We start from the raw sequence: 17,075 nt of genomic DNA on the forward strand, positions 1-17,075 counted from the left end.
ATGTAACAATAAATTGTCATTTTGATTTATTAGAATGACAATTAGCTAAGAGTGAACTGATTATTCTGAGTACAGACGGATGACATGCAGCAAGAGCATACAGGAAACTCAGGGCTGTCAGAGACGTACAGTGTGTGTGTTTTAAATAACATCAGGAATATAACACAAACATGTCATTCATATATACACGCTGGACACGTTTAAATCAATACGGCCACAGTATTTGTCAAATTACTCTATCAACAAAGAATGCTACAAACACAAATCAACTGAGGATGACTACATCAGCAGCAATAATAATCATAACAGTGTTGTGTGTGAATTCTGTCAGTAAGCTCGTCCATCTGCTGCTTCACCTGCTCGAGACATGAGCTTCAAACTCAGCATCTCCGTCAAACTGCTGTAGGTTTAGTGTGAGCGAGTGCAGCTCTTTACAGCACTGAGATCAGCCTTCCAGAATTCACCATCACTTCTTCTGGACGAAAGAGATCGACCTCCATCTACTTTTCCGTCCCAACACCAAACCTACTGCTGCACTGGAGCTAAAGATTTGGCGGATCCGACTGCAAAACAACAAAGCTTTGTGACCGTTTACAAACAGCAAAATCACTGATTAAAACATGGCTTGATAAGTTGAAGAGCTCGGCTTAAAACGTCCTTCTGCTGTTGATGTCACAGTTAGTAAAACAAATCAGTGCATTGAACAGAAAAGGTGTCTTTCTCTAAAAAGTGTAAAAGTTTGGTTTGTTGACACCCAGTCAAACATGGCTTAACGTCTACAGATATTTGTGGCATGAAATTAAACATCAGATAAACTATGCAGTAAGTCCCCAAGACCTTCTGATGCAATACAAAATAAAAGATCGTCTGTTCTATTTGGCATCACTGTTAGGCCTTTTCAGATTCTATTCACACGAAGCTTCTTACACATCATAAACAGATTTCACACGACTCCTCGCCGTCACTTTTTACACTTTGACCGTCGAATCGTTTTTTTCCTCATCTTTTTCTTTTTTTTTTTTTGAACACCAAACAATTTCTTCAAACGTAATGAAGGCTACTCACAGTTTACATTGAAAGTCACACGAAATATTAAAAGGATCACATTACAAGCTAACCACATCAGCACAAGATCAGCTTCCTGTCTTCCTGAAATGTATAAACAATAATCATATGTTTCATGCCTGCTGTGAGGAGATTGGGAGGATTGGGTACCATTCACACAACGAGGGGAGCTTCTTTTAAGATTGTGAGCACCTGTTATCGTAAAACACAATCAGTGAGACATGAAATAACCTGAATAACATCTGACAGTTAAAACGTACAACGCGTTCACGGAAAAGAAAGCTCGACGCTTGATAAGATTCAGATTATCGGGGGAGTGCAGATGTGTCTAACGACGAAGAAAGAGGTATAAAAATCAACAAAAAGGCCTGCAATGTACGCAAGGTAAAAAGTGACAACAGAGGCCTTTTGTGCGGAGCACAAGAAGGAAAGAAAAGGTGTTAACATTAGCTGTCTGCTTCACTGACACTTCATACCGACGGGCCAATACACAGTATGTACCATTCAAATACTAAAAACACAAAAAAAAGAAAACAAAATGGTCTCATTTAAAATGAAATAATAATAAAAAAAAAAACATTTGAATGAGCAGCAGTGCATGCAGATGTTCTGGTCCTGTATAAAGTAAGGCACCAGAGGTTTCCAAAATTCACTTGGTATACAGTATATATGTATAAAACAACAAAATTCTTCAAGTGTATTAAAGGCAGTCTGTCAGAGTGCATACAACAGATACTGAAGTCGTGTGGAGGCGCTCGGCGTTCAGGCTTGAGAGCTGGACATCTTCTGCAACAACGGCATCTGTGGAGGACGGAAGTGGACTTTAGGACGTAATGACAGGAACATGCGACGTGTGGACACGGCAAAATGCTGTACGTCTGATCTGCGTTATGAATTTTTGACATGTTCTTGTCATGTCTCTCAGAGGTCCTCAGACTTAAATCAAAGTGCTAAACAGCCAGTGAAAACCACCGACAAAAGATCTGATTCAGTATCCTGATCCTTCATGCATGTGACAGCACATTCGTTCAGTGTTACAAACCTGTACAATAAAACAAGCTCACCTTTGACAAATCCACTCCGGTGAGAGCGTTGATGGACACAGGAAGTTCGGCTAGAAGGCGGTTGACCTCGCCCGTCACGCGGCTGCCCTCCCCGCTCAGGATAACAATCTCGTTGGTCTTGGCTAACGGAGCTGCCACCTTAGAGGCGATCTGGAATGACAAGGTTGTTTACTGTAAGCAGGAAATAATCGTGTGGTGCACAATCCAGTCACTGAGCCACTGAGATGAAGCAGCTGCCGGTGATCTCGATGTAAACACTGAGGGCTGTCGCTTTCGCCGCGGCTTCAAAAACACCACCAACACGCAAAGGGACTCTTGTGGAGTCCCAGATTAAAACCACAGAGCTGGAAATGAGTACATCAGGTCCCTTTTGAGGACACTCAAGGACCCCGTGTCTGTTTTACCTTGGGCAGGGCCTCGAGGACCAGGGCAGTCTTAGCTGCCTCTCCGTACTGCTGGTAGGCTTCGGCCTTCAGCCTCATCTTCTCGGCCTCCGCCTTCCCCACGGCCGCGATGGAGCAAGCCTCCGCCTCCCCGATCTTCTTGATCTTCTCTGCCTCAGCCTGGGCTATCAGCACTGTCTTCATCCTGATGAGGAGGAAACAAATGAAATGCGCATCCCTTATCGCCTCACAGATTACTTTAAAAACACGTACCTGCCTGACATGCAACCTCGTAATTTAAGCGTTTTAAAAATGGAGGACATGTGGCCACAGAGGAAATGTGACGAGGTGGGGACTCTGCTGTTAGAGAGGACGCAGGCTGGAAGGACAGGTTTCACGCCTGCTGAAGGACAATCACTCCCCCCCGTGACTACGCCCTCAAGCAAGACAACAGATGTCTTCCACAGGTGAAGGCGGTGGAGCTGCTCTGTAGCTCCTGAACTCTGATCTTTCTGTGAGCCGGCGCCTCCAGTGAGAGGCAGGAGAGAATTTTTGTTTCCCTGAAACCAAAAATGAGGACTGACAGACGCATCAACTTGTAAAACTCAGTCAGTCTCACACGAGAGGACAGAAGGATAAAATGTTGTGCTGCTCTGTTGTGTTGTGCAGCGAGATGCTGTAAACTCCGCTTTCGGCTCGTGCACCACCTGCTCGTCCCACCCGTCACACTAAAGACATGATTTCCTCTGCAGCGACACGTCAGACGTGGTGGCTTGTTGAAATGGTTTCCATTTTAACCATCTGAATGCAGTTTTCAGCTGGTTTTTCCTTTCTTCACCTGCACAGATCCTGACTGCTGAGCACCTGACGAAGGCCCACGGTTAATAAATAATAAATATCCCGTAGTGTTATGGACTGAAATTTCCATCCAGCTCTTATTTCAAGAACGCCAACATCTACTCACATTTTTTACTGCTCATAACTGGAGGTTTGTTGCTACGAGCAAATTAAATTCAGGCATGTCAGCTATGAAGGCTCCGGGCTTGTTGTGATGTCGCAACTGGAGTGTTTGTTATTTCCACATGTTTTAAGGAGGTCAGCTATGTGCCTCAACAGGACAAGACAAGCAAGTGTGTGTGTGTCAGAATTTCTGCCGATAGGTAAAATCCTCCTAAAAGTGTCTGAATGCCCCTCTAATGATGAGGCTCTCACTCACTTCTGCCCCTCAGCCAGCTGCTGCATCTTGTAGGCCTCGGCCTCAGCGGGCCTCTTCACGATGGCGATGAGCTCCTTGTCTGTCCGGTCGATCTCCTTCTCCTCGATGGTGATCTGCTTCTTCCTCTGCACCACTTGGATCTCGATCTCCTCCAGGCGGATCTTCTGCTGCTCCTTGGCTGCCTGCAGCTCGTATGCCAGCTGGGCCTCTGCTTTCTGGAGACATCAGCGCACCGACTGTCACATTTCTAAAGCGTGTTGGCACCTGAGCTAACAGCATTTTGACTGAAACCTACTAGTTTCAAAAGGTCAAGGTGCCCACCTTCGTGTTGACTTCCTGGTTGAAGGAGGCTTTCTGCAGCTCCAGTTCTCGTTTGGAGTCGGCCATCTTGGTGTCAGCCAGGAATTTGACGTCCATCATCTCTTTCTTACATTCTGCTTCCTAGGAGATGTTAAAGAGGGAAAGCAGAGTTCAGTTGGCTTTTTGGTGCGACAGCATCCACTTGTCAGAGTCTCCCACCACCTGCCAGAGCCTCCTTACCCGTATCCCAGCATCCCTCTCTGCCTCAGCCACTCCGATGTCTGCGTCCCTCTGGACAGCGGCAGTCTGGGTCTTCCCGAGGGAGCTCAGATAATCCAGTTTATCATACACATCCTGCAGGCACAGAGAAACAGAAAACTTAAGTACAGCTGAAAAGATTTTTTAAATGCAAAAGCACAACCGCCTGAGGCAGCACAAACAGCAACGGACTCAACACATTTGTTCCATTAGTCAAAGTACAGTTAGGGGTTGACTTAAATGCTCTGGAAACCCTGGAAATCTTTCAAACAGAACCAAGATGAGAACGTGTACTCATATCTCATTTCTCTCAGCGCTGATTTGGACAAATTTGTCTAATGTGGTTTCGTCCACGGACAGAAACCAGCTGATTAGAGACAAGAGCTCAGCTACTCGACCAGAGGCTGGTCGTCCTTCTGACAGACAGGAGCTGCTTCTTTGTAGGACGTCCTTCCAAGTCTGGTCATTCAGAGGCTCGGCAAGACCCTGTCCCAGCACGAGGACAGCACACGTTTAGACACAGGCTAGAGGGTGAGAGGGTGCTGCCTTTAATGCACACTCAGTCATCTGTGATGTTGTTGTTAAGAAGACAAGCAAAGTAGCTGGCGGGGGTAATGGGCTCAGTCCTGTGTAGAACTTATTTAATAGCTTTTACTTTTCAACAACTTCATCACAACAGCCCACCACCCCACCTTTGGCATGAACCAAATATTTTCAGTTAATGCGACTCCTGAATTCGATAAGAACATAAGGAACATCAGGACTCCAACAGTCCAGTTTTTACAACTTCACTCTACACCAAGTCAATTTGCCACAAGTAGGTTGATGCTCTGAATCAGAGAGACGTCAAGAAAAAAAACACAGACAAGCCACAAATGTCCATCTAATTGGCCAGCTGGTCCTGCAGCATCACATGAACCGTCTCGTCCCAGACTGTCAAGACAGAAATGGACTCTGGGCTTCCAGCAAAGGACTTCAGTTAGTCCTAATGAACAGCAGCAAACAGTTCAGGGGGAGACTGCGCCCTGCAGAGAGGACCTCTAATGAGCAGCAGCCTCAGCAGCAGATGATGTCTGTGTGACTGACACACTGCAGTTCCTGCACATCTGACTCTTAACGACAGTTCAGAAATGAAAACAACAGAGAGCTCACGGTCACGATGATGCAGCTCAAAGTGTGCGCATCCACCAGCCAACAAACACAAACCCGAACTCCAGGTGAGTGACAGCCGTCGCAGGAAGCTTTCTGTGAAGCTGCTGACTTGCATTAATTCCACCTTTCTTTGCTCACCTTAATGGTAAAGCTGAGGATCTCGATGCCCATCCTGCCCACGTCAGGAGCTGCCACCTCCCTCACCAGTTTGGCAAACTGGTCCCTGTCCTGATAGATCTGCTCTACAGTCAGGGTGCCTGCAAAAGACGGAGACGGCGTCAACATCTCCGAGACCAAACGTCCTCTTTGCAGTTTTATCCTCACAACTTCTTTGGCAGAATTTTCTAAACCTTTCAGAGAAGCAGGTCAAAGAGTCATCAGGTTTTGTTGTAATAATTAAGTTCTTTTTTTCTCTGCTTAATATAAATAGAACTTCCTTTTGAACTGCTGGTCAGACAAAAGACCGTAAGAAACTGATGGACATTTTTTTACCATCTAAAACAACCAGTCGATTAATAATCCAGTAAATTATTTACACCAGAGAGTCAGAAAACAAATTCAGGTTCATTTTGACAAACACACAGTTAAAATGAAGGTCCATACCCAGAATGGAGCGCAGGTGTCCCTCCAAAGTCTGCAGAACCACAGATTTGATTTCCATGACTGATTTACCCAGAAACTGCTCACAAGCTACTGCAAGCAAGTCCTGCTCCGTCATGACTTTGACCTGCAGAGACAGAGACAGAGTGAGTGTCATGTCCCCAGTTAACAAGAAGTTAGTTAACAGTGTGAACCCTTAGCTGACTGAAAGAAGATTAGCTGCCAACTGATTTGATAATCAATTAATTGTTTCAGTGATTTTTTTTGCTGCTTTGCTGCTGAAAGATGAAGCTGACAGGTTCACCCAGCAGGCTCTGGGATGTGGTCTCACCTGAGCCACACCCGTAACAGTGATGGCGACCCCCTCTGCTGTCTCCACGTCCTCACATCGGGGCTGCAGAGTCATGATCTCCAGGGTTATCCTGCATGAGGAACAAAAGCACGTTAATCAGGCCACGAAGAGACGACTTCGAGCGGTGGGAAAGAAGAATAAAACAAACAGACGTTTAACAGTAATATTTAGTTTAATCGACCCGTCGACTCATCGGCTGGTCACACGGTTCTGCACGACTCAGGATGTGATTCATGCAATGGAATATTTTAAAATCTAACATGTGATCCTGCTGTTGAACATTAACATGTGGAATACAAAATAATCTGCAATAGAAAATTAACCAGAAAAATGGAAATGTGCTTGTCTGTCACTTATCAGTCAAACACACTACACAGCTTAGAAAATGTATGAGTGGGACAAAGTCTTCACAAACACACGGTGTGTAAAACTAGACAGTAAAAGCACATTTCAGCTGTGGTCATTCTGAACACAAGACTTTTGATAATATGATCCTCTAATCTGCAGTGAGTCAACTCCTCCATTTGTGCAAAATAACGCAAATGGACTTTGTGTTGTCACCTTTGGGTGTCCGAGACGAGCCACCAAGCCCAGGCCCAGCCTCCCACCACATAGGTCTTCATATCGGAGCCACAACAAGCACCTGAGGGGAGAGGCGCAGGTCCATTAATCAAGCCAACCCATCAATTATTCAATCACCTAAACCTCAAACAACATCAAACTGTGGGAAAGGCAAAAGAAAGTACAGACAAGTTCAATGTGTTGCCTTCAGCTGAACTCTGAGCAGTCCTCTGGTTTATTTCTTATTTATTTATTTCTCTGGACACACACATATGCAGCTGGTGTCAATGGGTCACATCTCATTCTAAACACACTTTAGCTTTGCAGCTCTAACAGCTTCCACTCTTCTGTGAAGGCTTTCCACAACATGTTGGAGTGTTTCTGTGGGAATTTGTGCCCATTCATGCAGTAGAGCATTTGTGAGGTCACACACTGATGTTGGACCAAAAGGCCTGGCTCACAATCTCCGTTCCAGTTCATCCCAAAGGTGTTGGATGGGGTTGAGGTCAGGGCTCTGTGTGGGCCAGTCAAGTTCTTCCACACCAAACTCATCCAACCATGTCTTTATGGAGCTTTGCTTTGTGCACTGGGGCACAGTCATGCTGGAATAGAAAAGGGCCTTCAACAAACTGTTGCCACAAAGTTGGAAGCATAGCATTGTCCAAAATGTCTTGGTATGCTGAAGCATTAAGATTTCCCTTCACCCCCTAAAGACATCTGGATACTTTCGTCTATGTACTGTGTGTTTTAGGAGTCACAAGCAAAGAAATGATGGGAAAACTATTCATATTTTCACTGTGCTGTGTGCATCTCTGCTACACCCGCGCTGTGTGACGGAGACGTACCACCGCTCCTTCCTGCCCACTGCTGTCAGACTCCACAACATTCACAGATGATAGACTGGACATTTAAGCTGATGAATGTGTTAACTGGACAATAAAACGTGTAATAACGGGACAAAATGTTCACGCCAGACCTGCAATAATACATGTGGAAAAATAATTGTGCAATAATCTTTACTCACGTAAAACACTACTACAAGGATTAGAATTTACTTACTTAGTCCCTGAAACAAAATCTGTGCAATAATTAATCCATCCACTAATCATAACCTGAGGAGCTCTAGTGTACATAGTCTTTCTGTACTGTGTACAGCTGCAGGTACTTGTGTCCTGTGTATTTAATCTTTTTGAATGCACATTCTGTTCTTAGTTTTGCATGCTCTTCACCCTCTGTATCCTGTTGGCTGCTGTAACACTGCACTATTAAAGGATTATCTTATCCCAAATTTCGTTGTACATCCAGGTATGTAATGACAATAAAGGCTTTCTGATTCTGATTCTTACTGTTCAATGCTTCCTGAGTCCCGCCCCCCTTTCAGGTGGAGCATCGCTGTGGGCCCAAAGGAAGCGACAAGCTGCTTCAAAAGACGGCAGCGATTTAAGTATTTACTTACACATATTGCGATTGCATATTTGATTATATGTTACACTTCGGCCGAAGCCACATATGCTAATCCATAACAGCTAATCCCGGTAACGCAAACGTCGCTGCCTTGCTGGCTAACGTCGTTAGCGTTACGGTACTGAAGAGCCGCGACTGACGTTAACTAACACTGATTTAAGGGCTTTAAACGGTCGCTGTGTGCTCGTTTTAGCATTAGCATTCAGTGGCTAGTTACCTTGCTAGGAACAAGTGTGAGAAATGTCTGACCTTTGCACCTGACCTCAGCTCTTAGCTCAAAACATGACAGCTAGCTAGCAGACTTCGTTAGCTCGGTGGAAGGGGAGCACCTACCGGAGACCACCAGAGCTTCGTTCGGCCCCACAGTTAAGCAGTTCCCCATGTTGACTCAGGATAGCAGAGGAAAAACTGGCAAACAGTTGGATCCTTAATGGAGTCACTGATGACGGTCTTCTCCGTCGTTTAGTCCAAGTGTGAACGACGTGTAAGAATCTACACGTCTTGTAAGACAACAGCAACAACACAGCGCCCGCCCCGCCTAACGACACCGCACTAACTGGCAATGACGTAACGTTTGTCAACATCACAGACCGTCACAGACACTGCTTACATACCGCGTTTTGGTAGCCATGCTAACTTTGTTGATGTTACAAACACTGAAAGAAGATGGCCAGTGTGAGAGGAGCAGTTAGCTCTAGTGCTACCTCGACTATCCCTGTCTGCTGCCTAAAACTCATTTTAGAGACGCTGACCTAAATTTACAATTAATTTCCATTACTTTGAAAGTATTTACCGGATGTGGCCGCAAGTTATCATGTGAACTTTACCTTAGCTGATGTTTTGGTTCGCTGCAACTCAAGTCAAGTACGCCAATTTGGACGCGAGAGCGTATCAAAACTTCCGGTGAAAACTTTAATTATCACTAAACGGTCATATTAACGTATTATAGTTTCGAATATTCATACAAATTATCGGTATTTATCTACACCTTTTCAATCGAGCCCTGCAGCACAAATTGAACGGCCGCGATGCGTTGATAATCACAAGTTTTACTGCCCCTTGGTGGTCGCAGCATGAAACTGCAGAAACATAAAACGTTAATAACGTAAAAGTTAATGTCCACATCAACAACATTAGCGTATCAGCACTTCCGGCAGATACTTTAAAATTGCACGCTGAACCAGCGTCGATGATAAGTAGACAGAAAAAACATTTCCGGCCAATACTTTGAAAACATCGCCTGTGGAGAACATCCTGTGGACCAGTCCACTCCCCTCCTTACCGGTGGAGGAGTCCGGTCTTCCCTCCGGTACCCCCGGGAGCGCGCAAAATGAGACGTTCCTGTGGTTGTTCCATCAGAGTGGGACGAGCGCACGTCAACTCCATCAGCTGAAAGCAGACATCAGATAAAGTACCTTTGACGGGAGGCTGTCGGATGACCTGTGAGTATGTAAAGTGTGTTCACATTTGGACTTTGTTATCTCCTTACCGACTTTCCAGCCTGCTGTCTTGCGGCTTTTCACGTCTCTGGATCAGCGACTCCTTTGTCAAATAATGAGGAAGAGAACTCACATCTTACACTTCATTGCTGTTTGTGGGTGCGTTGAAAGTGTTTGGGTTTTGGACTGTTGGTTGGACTAAGAGGAAAAGTCTTGCCTCAATGTGCACTTTGTGGCTTCAGGACTTGTCGATATGAAAGACTGTGACTAAAAACAGAAACATTATGACATGCACACGCTGTCAAAAGACTGTATAGGCTACATGTGACGTGAATGAAATGATTGTAGTCTGGTTTAAAGATGACTTTAACATTTAAACAAAAGCATCCTTAGCTGGGAGTATTAAACAAACAGCACATAAGTTTTCACTGGAGAAGACACTCGACACAGAAACGCCTTAAAAAGCAACAAAGTATAATAAATCTTTGCAAAAGAAGTCTGCTTCGTCTTCGTGACGTTTGCAGGAGTCACAGTACTGTTCCCTATAATGTACTTCAGGACCTCATTGGTTGGCCACCTGTCAGGTATCCTGGTGGGTCTGCTCTACACTCAGGGTCCGCTGAAGACCATCAAGACGACATGTGCAGGTCTGAGTTTGTCTTTATGTTGCTCCTACTCAAACAAAAACTTTCAAGTAAAGATAAAACATTTTTTTTCCTCCATCAGAGTTTGTGTCTTCCAATGGGAAGGACAATGTCTCATGGCAATGAGTACATACTTCACCTCTTCAGGTACGACAGTATTTGAGAAAAACATACATCACAAATACAGTGTGGTCTATAACCTACACAGTTTGTATGAAATCACTTACTTGTTAACTCAAAAACACTGAGGGAACCACCATACAGCGCTGTCCAAACTGAGCTCCCCCAGAGTGAAGCCAGAACACCTGGGTCGCCCCCTGGTGGCCCCGATGTACCAGCCCCCTGACGAGGAGGTGAACCTTGAAGAGGTTGAGGAGATTGAGGAGATTGGAGCAAAGAGTTTCCAACCAGAGGGGAAGAAGAAGAAGAAGACTGAATGAGAAGGCGTGGTCACGGTGCCTTCAGTGTCTTGTCGTGTGGTGTTGAACGTTAGCTGCTCGCCTTCACTCTGCCTCTATGGCTCGACACACCGTATCCCTCACCTGATCAGTGTGTGTGTCAGTGTGTGTGTTTGCCCATACACTCAACCAACCCTTACAGGTATACCAAAATAATTATGGGACAGTAGAAGAAGTAGACAAGACAGAACACATTGTGAATCATCTGACTGTGATTCAGTTTTTTATCATCTTTTTTTTAATAATTTACCTGCAGATGTCTTTTTCCAGAGATTAGCTGAAAACAACTCAGCTCAAACTGCTCCTCAGACCGAAAACAGGAAGAGGAAGTCTCAGCCCGGATGCCGCTGGTGACACCAGAAGCCCAGAAAGGTTGTGTGATGCTCCCAGAGAGGCTCAGGTTTACTGTTTCCTACATTTCTCCAGGATGTGCCGGTGAGAGCGGAGGGAGCGCTTGTTTTAACCTTTTTTACTGCCTCAAAAGGAGTTAATTCTGCATCCGATACGTGATGTGTGAACGTCCATCAGCACAAATAACCAAAAGTTTACACATAGTTCAAGGTTGACATGTTCTTTTATTTCCTTTGATTCTATACATTTCTGCATTGTGCTCTTCTGTATGTACTGTGTGCAGTTGTCAATAAATAAAGGTGTTTAAAAATATACATATGAGACCTGTTGACAGGCTCATGTGCTGTAGTTCACATTTTAGTGCTGCGTTCAACAGCAACAACATTCTCATCACTGCTCCCTCGTCCGAGGCTCTGAGACGTCCCTGAAGTCCTCTTCGTCCTCTCCTCCCCCCGTCCCTTCTCCTTCTCATCACCCTCCTCCTCCTCCTGCTTAGTGTCGATCCTAATGGCTACTTCCTGCTCGGTGATGTCATTCTGAGTGCCAGCAGGGTTGTCATAGGAACCTTCCTCACAGATGGAGGATGAAGAGGAGGTGGTGGAGACTGTGTGGTCAGCGGGCGTCGGCACAGCGTTGAAGGTGATGAAGCCAGTGAGGATGACCATCAGCGAGACCAGGTATAGTCCTGAGAACTGAGGCAGGTGGCAGAAAGTGAGCAGGTTACATTTCAGTGTATGAACCACTGACTGTATATAAAGATGGATGACATGAGGGGTCGCCCCCTGGTGGCTGGCTGCAGTACAGCTCATAAACCCCTCCCACTCCATGCGAGCAGATGGGACATGGGTTAAAATAAAAAACTGAAAGTAGGAACAAAATAAATCAAATAAATGAATGGTTGTTTTAAGTAGTTCTTATCACGCTGAAACACTGTCATTCATTTTTAGTTGAATATTTTTATATGTGTGAAAATATTCAAATATCTCAGTTGAGTTCAGTGAATTTCATTTTGTTTGTATCCACTGAGCAGCACGTGTTAGCGAAGCAGACGCACATGATTGTGTCTTTTTGAGATTCAGGATATGATAAAACATCCGACGTCAGGTTGTTAAAAGGCTGTTCAAAGGACTTTGCACTCCTATGTTTATTATAAACAGCATGAATGCATGCAGTTGTTTTAAAGCACATGCAACTGAAATTACACTTTAACCCTCACTGTTGTTCATTAACCCTGCTGGGTCACTATGACACCCTGCTGGGTCACTATGACACCCAGCAGGTCGCTGTGACCTGACATGATAAGCATGGTTTTACTCAGCACAGCAACGCGTCCACCTGTGTGTAGTTCTCAGCCTGAAGCCCATCACTTCCTGTTGAAAACAGCTCGCAATTTCATAGTTTTATTTTTAAATAACTTTTAAAGCCTCCTGTTTTGCACAAAATGTCATTCAAAGAGGAGGAAGCTTCGTCTTTGGTTGAGGACTATTTTCAGCAGTGGATTAAACTAGATGTGTTTGGGGCAGCAGGAAGGTGTATGTGGTCTAACAGTGTGTGTGTGTGTGTGTGCTCACATTGTACTGGAAGAGGAAGATCCCACAGAAGAGGCTGAAGAGGTCAGCGGTGAGCAGGGACAGGTTGACGGAGGTGGCGCTGCTCTGCTTCACCACCACGGGCATGAAGCTGTACAGAGCATACATGCACAGGGCGTAGGCAGCGAACAGGAGGCCTGAGGGGAGAGACGCCCACCTGTCAGGTCATCGTCACCATTCACACGTTAAAGGAACTGATGTATTTACATCTGCATTCAGCGTGAACAAAAAACCCAGCTGACAAGCTAACAACAAGCAAAGCGATCCTGCAGTCCTGACTGATTCATACAGAAGGAAAATGTCAAGTCAATGTCAAATGTTAAGCAGGAGAGGAGCTGACTGAGAAGGTGTTTTATATCTGGATGTATCAGTTCAGAGGTGAAATGTCTTTGTGAACGTCTTTTCCTGCCTTTTGCATCTTCAAAATGTTTAGGCGAGTACTGACCGACTTGCCAGCTCCACTGGATGGCAGCAATGTCATTACGCTCCAGGACCACCCTGCAGGAAGGACATCACAAACCAGATTAACGAAGAACGAGTCAACACACACATCGATCACACACACACACACTTACATCTGTACGGTGCTGATGATGGTGCCGGACAGGCCGATCATGCCCAGGAACTCCACCCTGCTCAGGTTCTTCACGGTGTACTCCTGGCACACGTTGGACACAGCGTACAGCGTCGCGCTGATCAGCACCAAACAGTCGCCCAGCAGGATGTTTGAGGCTGAGGAGGGAAGAGACGTCATGCGTCGACTCACTCACAAGCAAACACTTCACTTTTCTGTCTGCTAACTTAAACCTGTTTATTGAATTTCTTATAACTTTAAAATGCTTTTAAATGAGTGGGAGCTGCAGTGGCTTGTGGTGCAGGGCGGCTCTCCTGACACATGTTACACAGTGACTGTGCCTCCAATTCATATTTGATACCTTGGAGTCGACAGACGCGCCGGCGCGTCCTTATCACAAGACCAATTGAAGACGACGTAGCTGCAAGACGCAGCCTCGCTGAATCTCAGTTTTAATTTGTGTCGAAAGTGGGCACTTCAAACTATATACAAGTTTTTAAATTTGTTAATATGTCAAGTAAAACCCGAGTTACGATAAACAATATATGCAATGTTTTTTCCTGAACATTGCCGTCACGTTTGTTGCGCGTTTGGTGCGAGTTTTATGCAAGAAGACGCAGTAAACACCAGCGCATTGAGCGCACTTCATTCAGCGCACTTCAGCGCATTTTTCCCACTCAGATTTTATAGTTTTTGTGTGATTTTAGGTCCAGTGTGTTAATACAGTATGTCAAAATGAAACAAATAACAGTAAAGTGGATCAGCAGTTAGGGTGTCGGACCCGTAACCGGTGGATCGCTGGTTCGATTCCCCGTCCCGGTGTCCATGGCTGAGGTACCCTTGAGCAAGGTACCTAACCCCCACTGCTCCCCGGGCGCTGCACGCGGTCGCCCACTGCCCCGGGTTTGCTGTGTGTGTGTGCACATCACTTGGGTGGGTTAAATGCAGAGAACAAATTTCGTTGGAGTGAGTTCCCTCCAATGACAAGATATGTCACTTTCCTTTCCTAAAGTCACACTTGTGAGATTGTGCTGAACAAAAATGATACCAAACATGGCAAGGTAAAACATTTCTAAGTTGAAAGATAAAGCTAGAATCAAAAATAGTCAAAAACTGACAATTATACTTGACAGGACGTCAAGAATAAATCCTACACTGATGACTAGACCCGTGTTATTATTTCACCTGTGAAGGATTTAACAAACATAAAATAAACTCTGCAGAAGTTTGCGATGTGTTTTTCAGAAAAGCATAACAAGTTAAATGTAAGGATTTTGTTTTTCTTTAAGAGGGAAAAGGAAAAGCCCTGCATTGAAAGTGCTGGGACTGGACTGCAGCTAAGGAGGTCCTTACAGGAGCCCTGATCCCGTCCTGCCAGCAGGTCGGCCCCCACCATGGCCCCCACCCCCAGCAGACAGATACAGACGGCTACGTAGTGGACCGGCCTGTAACGGGTCTTCAGAATCCACCAGGACAGAATCATCAGGACTGGGATCACAAAGCAGTCCAACAGCTGGAGACACGAAGACACAAAAACACACATTTCATTCAAACCTAAAAAATAATCAGTCTGGACTTTATGAACTCGGAGTTCACTTCATTTAACTAATTCAGACTAAAGCTCCCAACGAGCACGCTGACCTCCACCCACCTGCACACTGGTGAGGGTGGTGTACTGGTATGCTTTCACCACAGTGTAGTTGGCCTCCACGTCCACCAGGCCCAGCAGGAGGTACTTCCACCATCGCCGCCTCAGAATCTGTAAAATATTTCCATCCCCTGTGTTTTAAAGGGGAACAACCCTGAACTTCAGTACTGACACGTCTTTGTTTCACTTTGATCCCTGAGGACTCGTTCCATTCGCTGTTCAGTAAGTCTGCACTTTTGTAATGTCAGGAAACAGAAGAAGCAAACGTTCCATATAAAGTACCTCAAATGTACTTAAAGACTGTAAACTCGAGCTTTAAACTTTAAACTGTGCTCTACTCCACCACTGACGTCTGCTGCTGCTGTCGTTTAGTCAGACATTTCACACACAACTTGAATCACACAGCAGTCAGAGCCAAGCAGAAACCGTCTGTCATGTTGCTGCATTGAAAACACGATTGCTGGTGTGACCTCAGGTGTTCAGACTCACCTGTCCTGCAGAGCAGCATGCTGGTGTATGTGACACACAGCAGGCTGTAGTTCAGGAAGCTCTGCATCATGGGCGTGTTCACGTGGAAGCTCGTGGCCAGATACTGGGAGGTGACGGCCGTGCCGCAGATGAGCCCGGCCAGACCCTGACCCATGGCCAGCGTCTTGGCCAGCTGCCTGAGGCGGACAAGAACGATCAGTCGTTCAGTTAGCAGTGTCAGAAGGAGTCCACTGGCCCAGTCAGGGCGATTTATGAGTAAGTGGATATCCACACCCAACAGCGTTACATTTCTCACATTTTCTAAAGCATAAATTAGTTTTAGATGGACAAGCTTTTTATGTTTAAACACTGGTCGAAGAAGTTCTCAGCTCTTTTACTTTTATAAAAGTACTTAAGTATTGTCTTTGGAGTACACTTACACGAACTCACATCATAAGTTATTTGTTTATTATATTTTGCACTACAGATTTTAATCACAATCTGTTATTAATCTGAAGCTGTCAGATAAATGCAGTCACTAGGAAAGGACTTCACCATTTCCACCGTTTGTGACACGTCTCAGCTACAAAGATAAAGCTGTGGGTTTCTAACGTGCGTCTGTCCCGTCCCTTCGTCCCGTCTGTCCACTCACCAGGTAAAGACGTCCTTGGGGTTGAGTTTCCTGATCCTCAGCATGAGTCCGCTGCTCCGGTCTTTGTGCGCCGTGTCTCTTGCTGCATCCTGGGACGGCTCGGTGTCCATGTCTCCAGGCCAGTGACAGAGGACTCCTCTCTGAGGTTTAAGTGCTTCAGGCTTTTAAATCCTTGACTTTCACTGAATGATTAACTGACTCAGAGGACAAAGATCACTCATTGACTTGTCTGTGTGAAGGCAGCACTTTAAGACGAGGATTGATGATGAAAGATAAACTCGTCACTGTGCTTCCTCCTGTTTTCGCTCTCTGCTGATGAGATAACAACTCATGTTGCTCATCATTGTGCTTTTCATGGAAATGGCAGCAGTGGAAACCAAGTATTGGTTAGTATTGGTTAATTAATTAGCTCAAGTACAGTTGTGAGGTATTGGTACTTTATACTTGTACTTCACTATATTTCATAGGGAAATATTGCACTTTTTATTGCGTTGACATTTATGTGGCAGTGACTTTTCAGATTCAAATGTAAAATAAAAAATGCACACAGACACCCACACACAATTAATTCAGAAAATACAACATATATTTAAAGATTAAACCAGTGGTTGCTAACCTTTTTGGCTTGTGGTCCCTAAGAAAAGTATTTGGACATCACATCTGATGAATGTGGAATAAATTCACTTTTACAGCAACACAAGAGAAAAGCTAAAGAAGTAAGGAACAGTTAGTGTAAATAACATAAAAGTAAATAATAATTAAAACCTCAGTGATGTTCACATGCTTTGCACATTGCTTAGATTACACAAATGCACTGTGCAAACAACTGTGTGAATG

At 45.0% G+C, this 17,075-nt stretch overlaps 2 protein-coding genes and 1 long non-coding RNA gene across 6 annotated transcripts; 1 reads left to right on the forward strand and 2 right to left on the reverse strand.

The window, feature by feature from the left end:
- Positions 1 to 3: 3 nt before the first annotated feature.
- LOC124059743 (flotillin-2) lies at positions 4 to 8,999 on the reverse strand. Of its 4 annotated transcripts, none has more exons than XM_046390030.1 (11): positions 8,749 to 8,938; positions 6,952 to 7,033; positions 6,370 to 6,460; positions 6,042 to 6,165; positions 5,577 to 5,695; positions 4,269 to 4,382; positions 4,050 to 4,169; positions 3,729 to 3,943; positions 2,534 to 2,717; positions 2,130 to 2,279; positions 4 to 1,866 (listed from the first exon to the last, which is right to left on the reverse strand). In XM_046390030.1, exons 1-11 carry the CDS (start codon positions 8,795 to 8,797, stop codon positions 1,828 to 1,830), a joined length of 1,287 nt encoding a protein of 428 aa, XP_046245986.1. In that variant the 5' UTR covers positions 8,798 to 8,938; the 3' UTR covers positions 4 to 1,827. The 4 variants fall into 4 exon arrangements, with proteins under 4 accessions (XP_046245986.1, XP_046245987.1, XP_046245984.1 ...); XM_046390031.1 differs by lacking the exon at positions 8,749 to 8,938 and adding an exon at positions 7,413 to 7,455; XM_046390028.1 differs by lacking the exon at positions 6,952 to 7,033 and having other exon boundaries at positions 8,749 to 8,999.
- Positions 9,000 to 9,576: 577 nt separating this feature from the next.
- LOC124059747 lies at positions 9,577 to 11,046 on the forward strand. Its single transcript, XR_006843426.1, has 3 exons — positions 9,577 to 9,857; positions 10,413 to 10,501; positions 10,581 to 11,046. It is a non-coding gene; the product is annotated as an uncharacterized LOC124059747 (long non-coding RNA).
- A 154-nt stretch (positions 11,047 to 11,200) lies between these two features.
- Positions 11,201 to 16,603, reverse strand: LOC124059745 (solute carrier family 35 member F2-like). The gene is made up of 8 exons (XM_046390032.1): positions 16,239 to 16,603; positions 15,608 to 15,783; positions 15,122 to 15,249; positions 14,824 to 14,983; positions 13,472 to 13,628; positions 13,342 to 13,394; positions 12,879 to 13,033; positions 11,201 to 11,999 (listed from the first exon to the last, which is right to left on the reverse strand). Exons 1-8 carry the CDS (start codon positions 16,346 to 16,348, stop codon positions 11,658 to 11,660), a joined length of 1,281 nt encoding a protein of 426 aa, XP_046245988.1. The 5' UTR covers positions 16,349 to 16,603; the 3' UTR covers positions 11,201 to 11,657.
- Between the last annotated feature and the right edge of the window lie 472 nt (positions 16,604 to 17,075).

This window comes from Scatophagus argus, chromosome 5 (genome assembly GCF_020382885.2).
Source record: "Scatophagus argus isolate fScaArg1 chromosome 5, fScaArg1.pri, whole genome shotgun sequence".
Taxonomy (NCBI): Eukaryota; Metazoa; Chordata; class Actinopteri; family Scatophagidae; genus Scatophagus; species Scatophagus argus.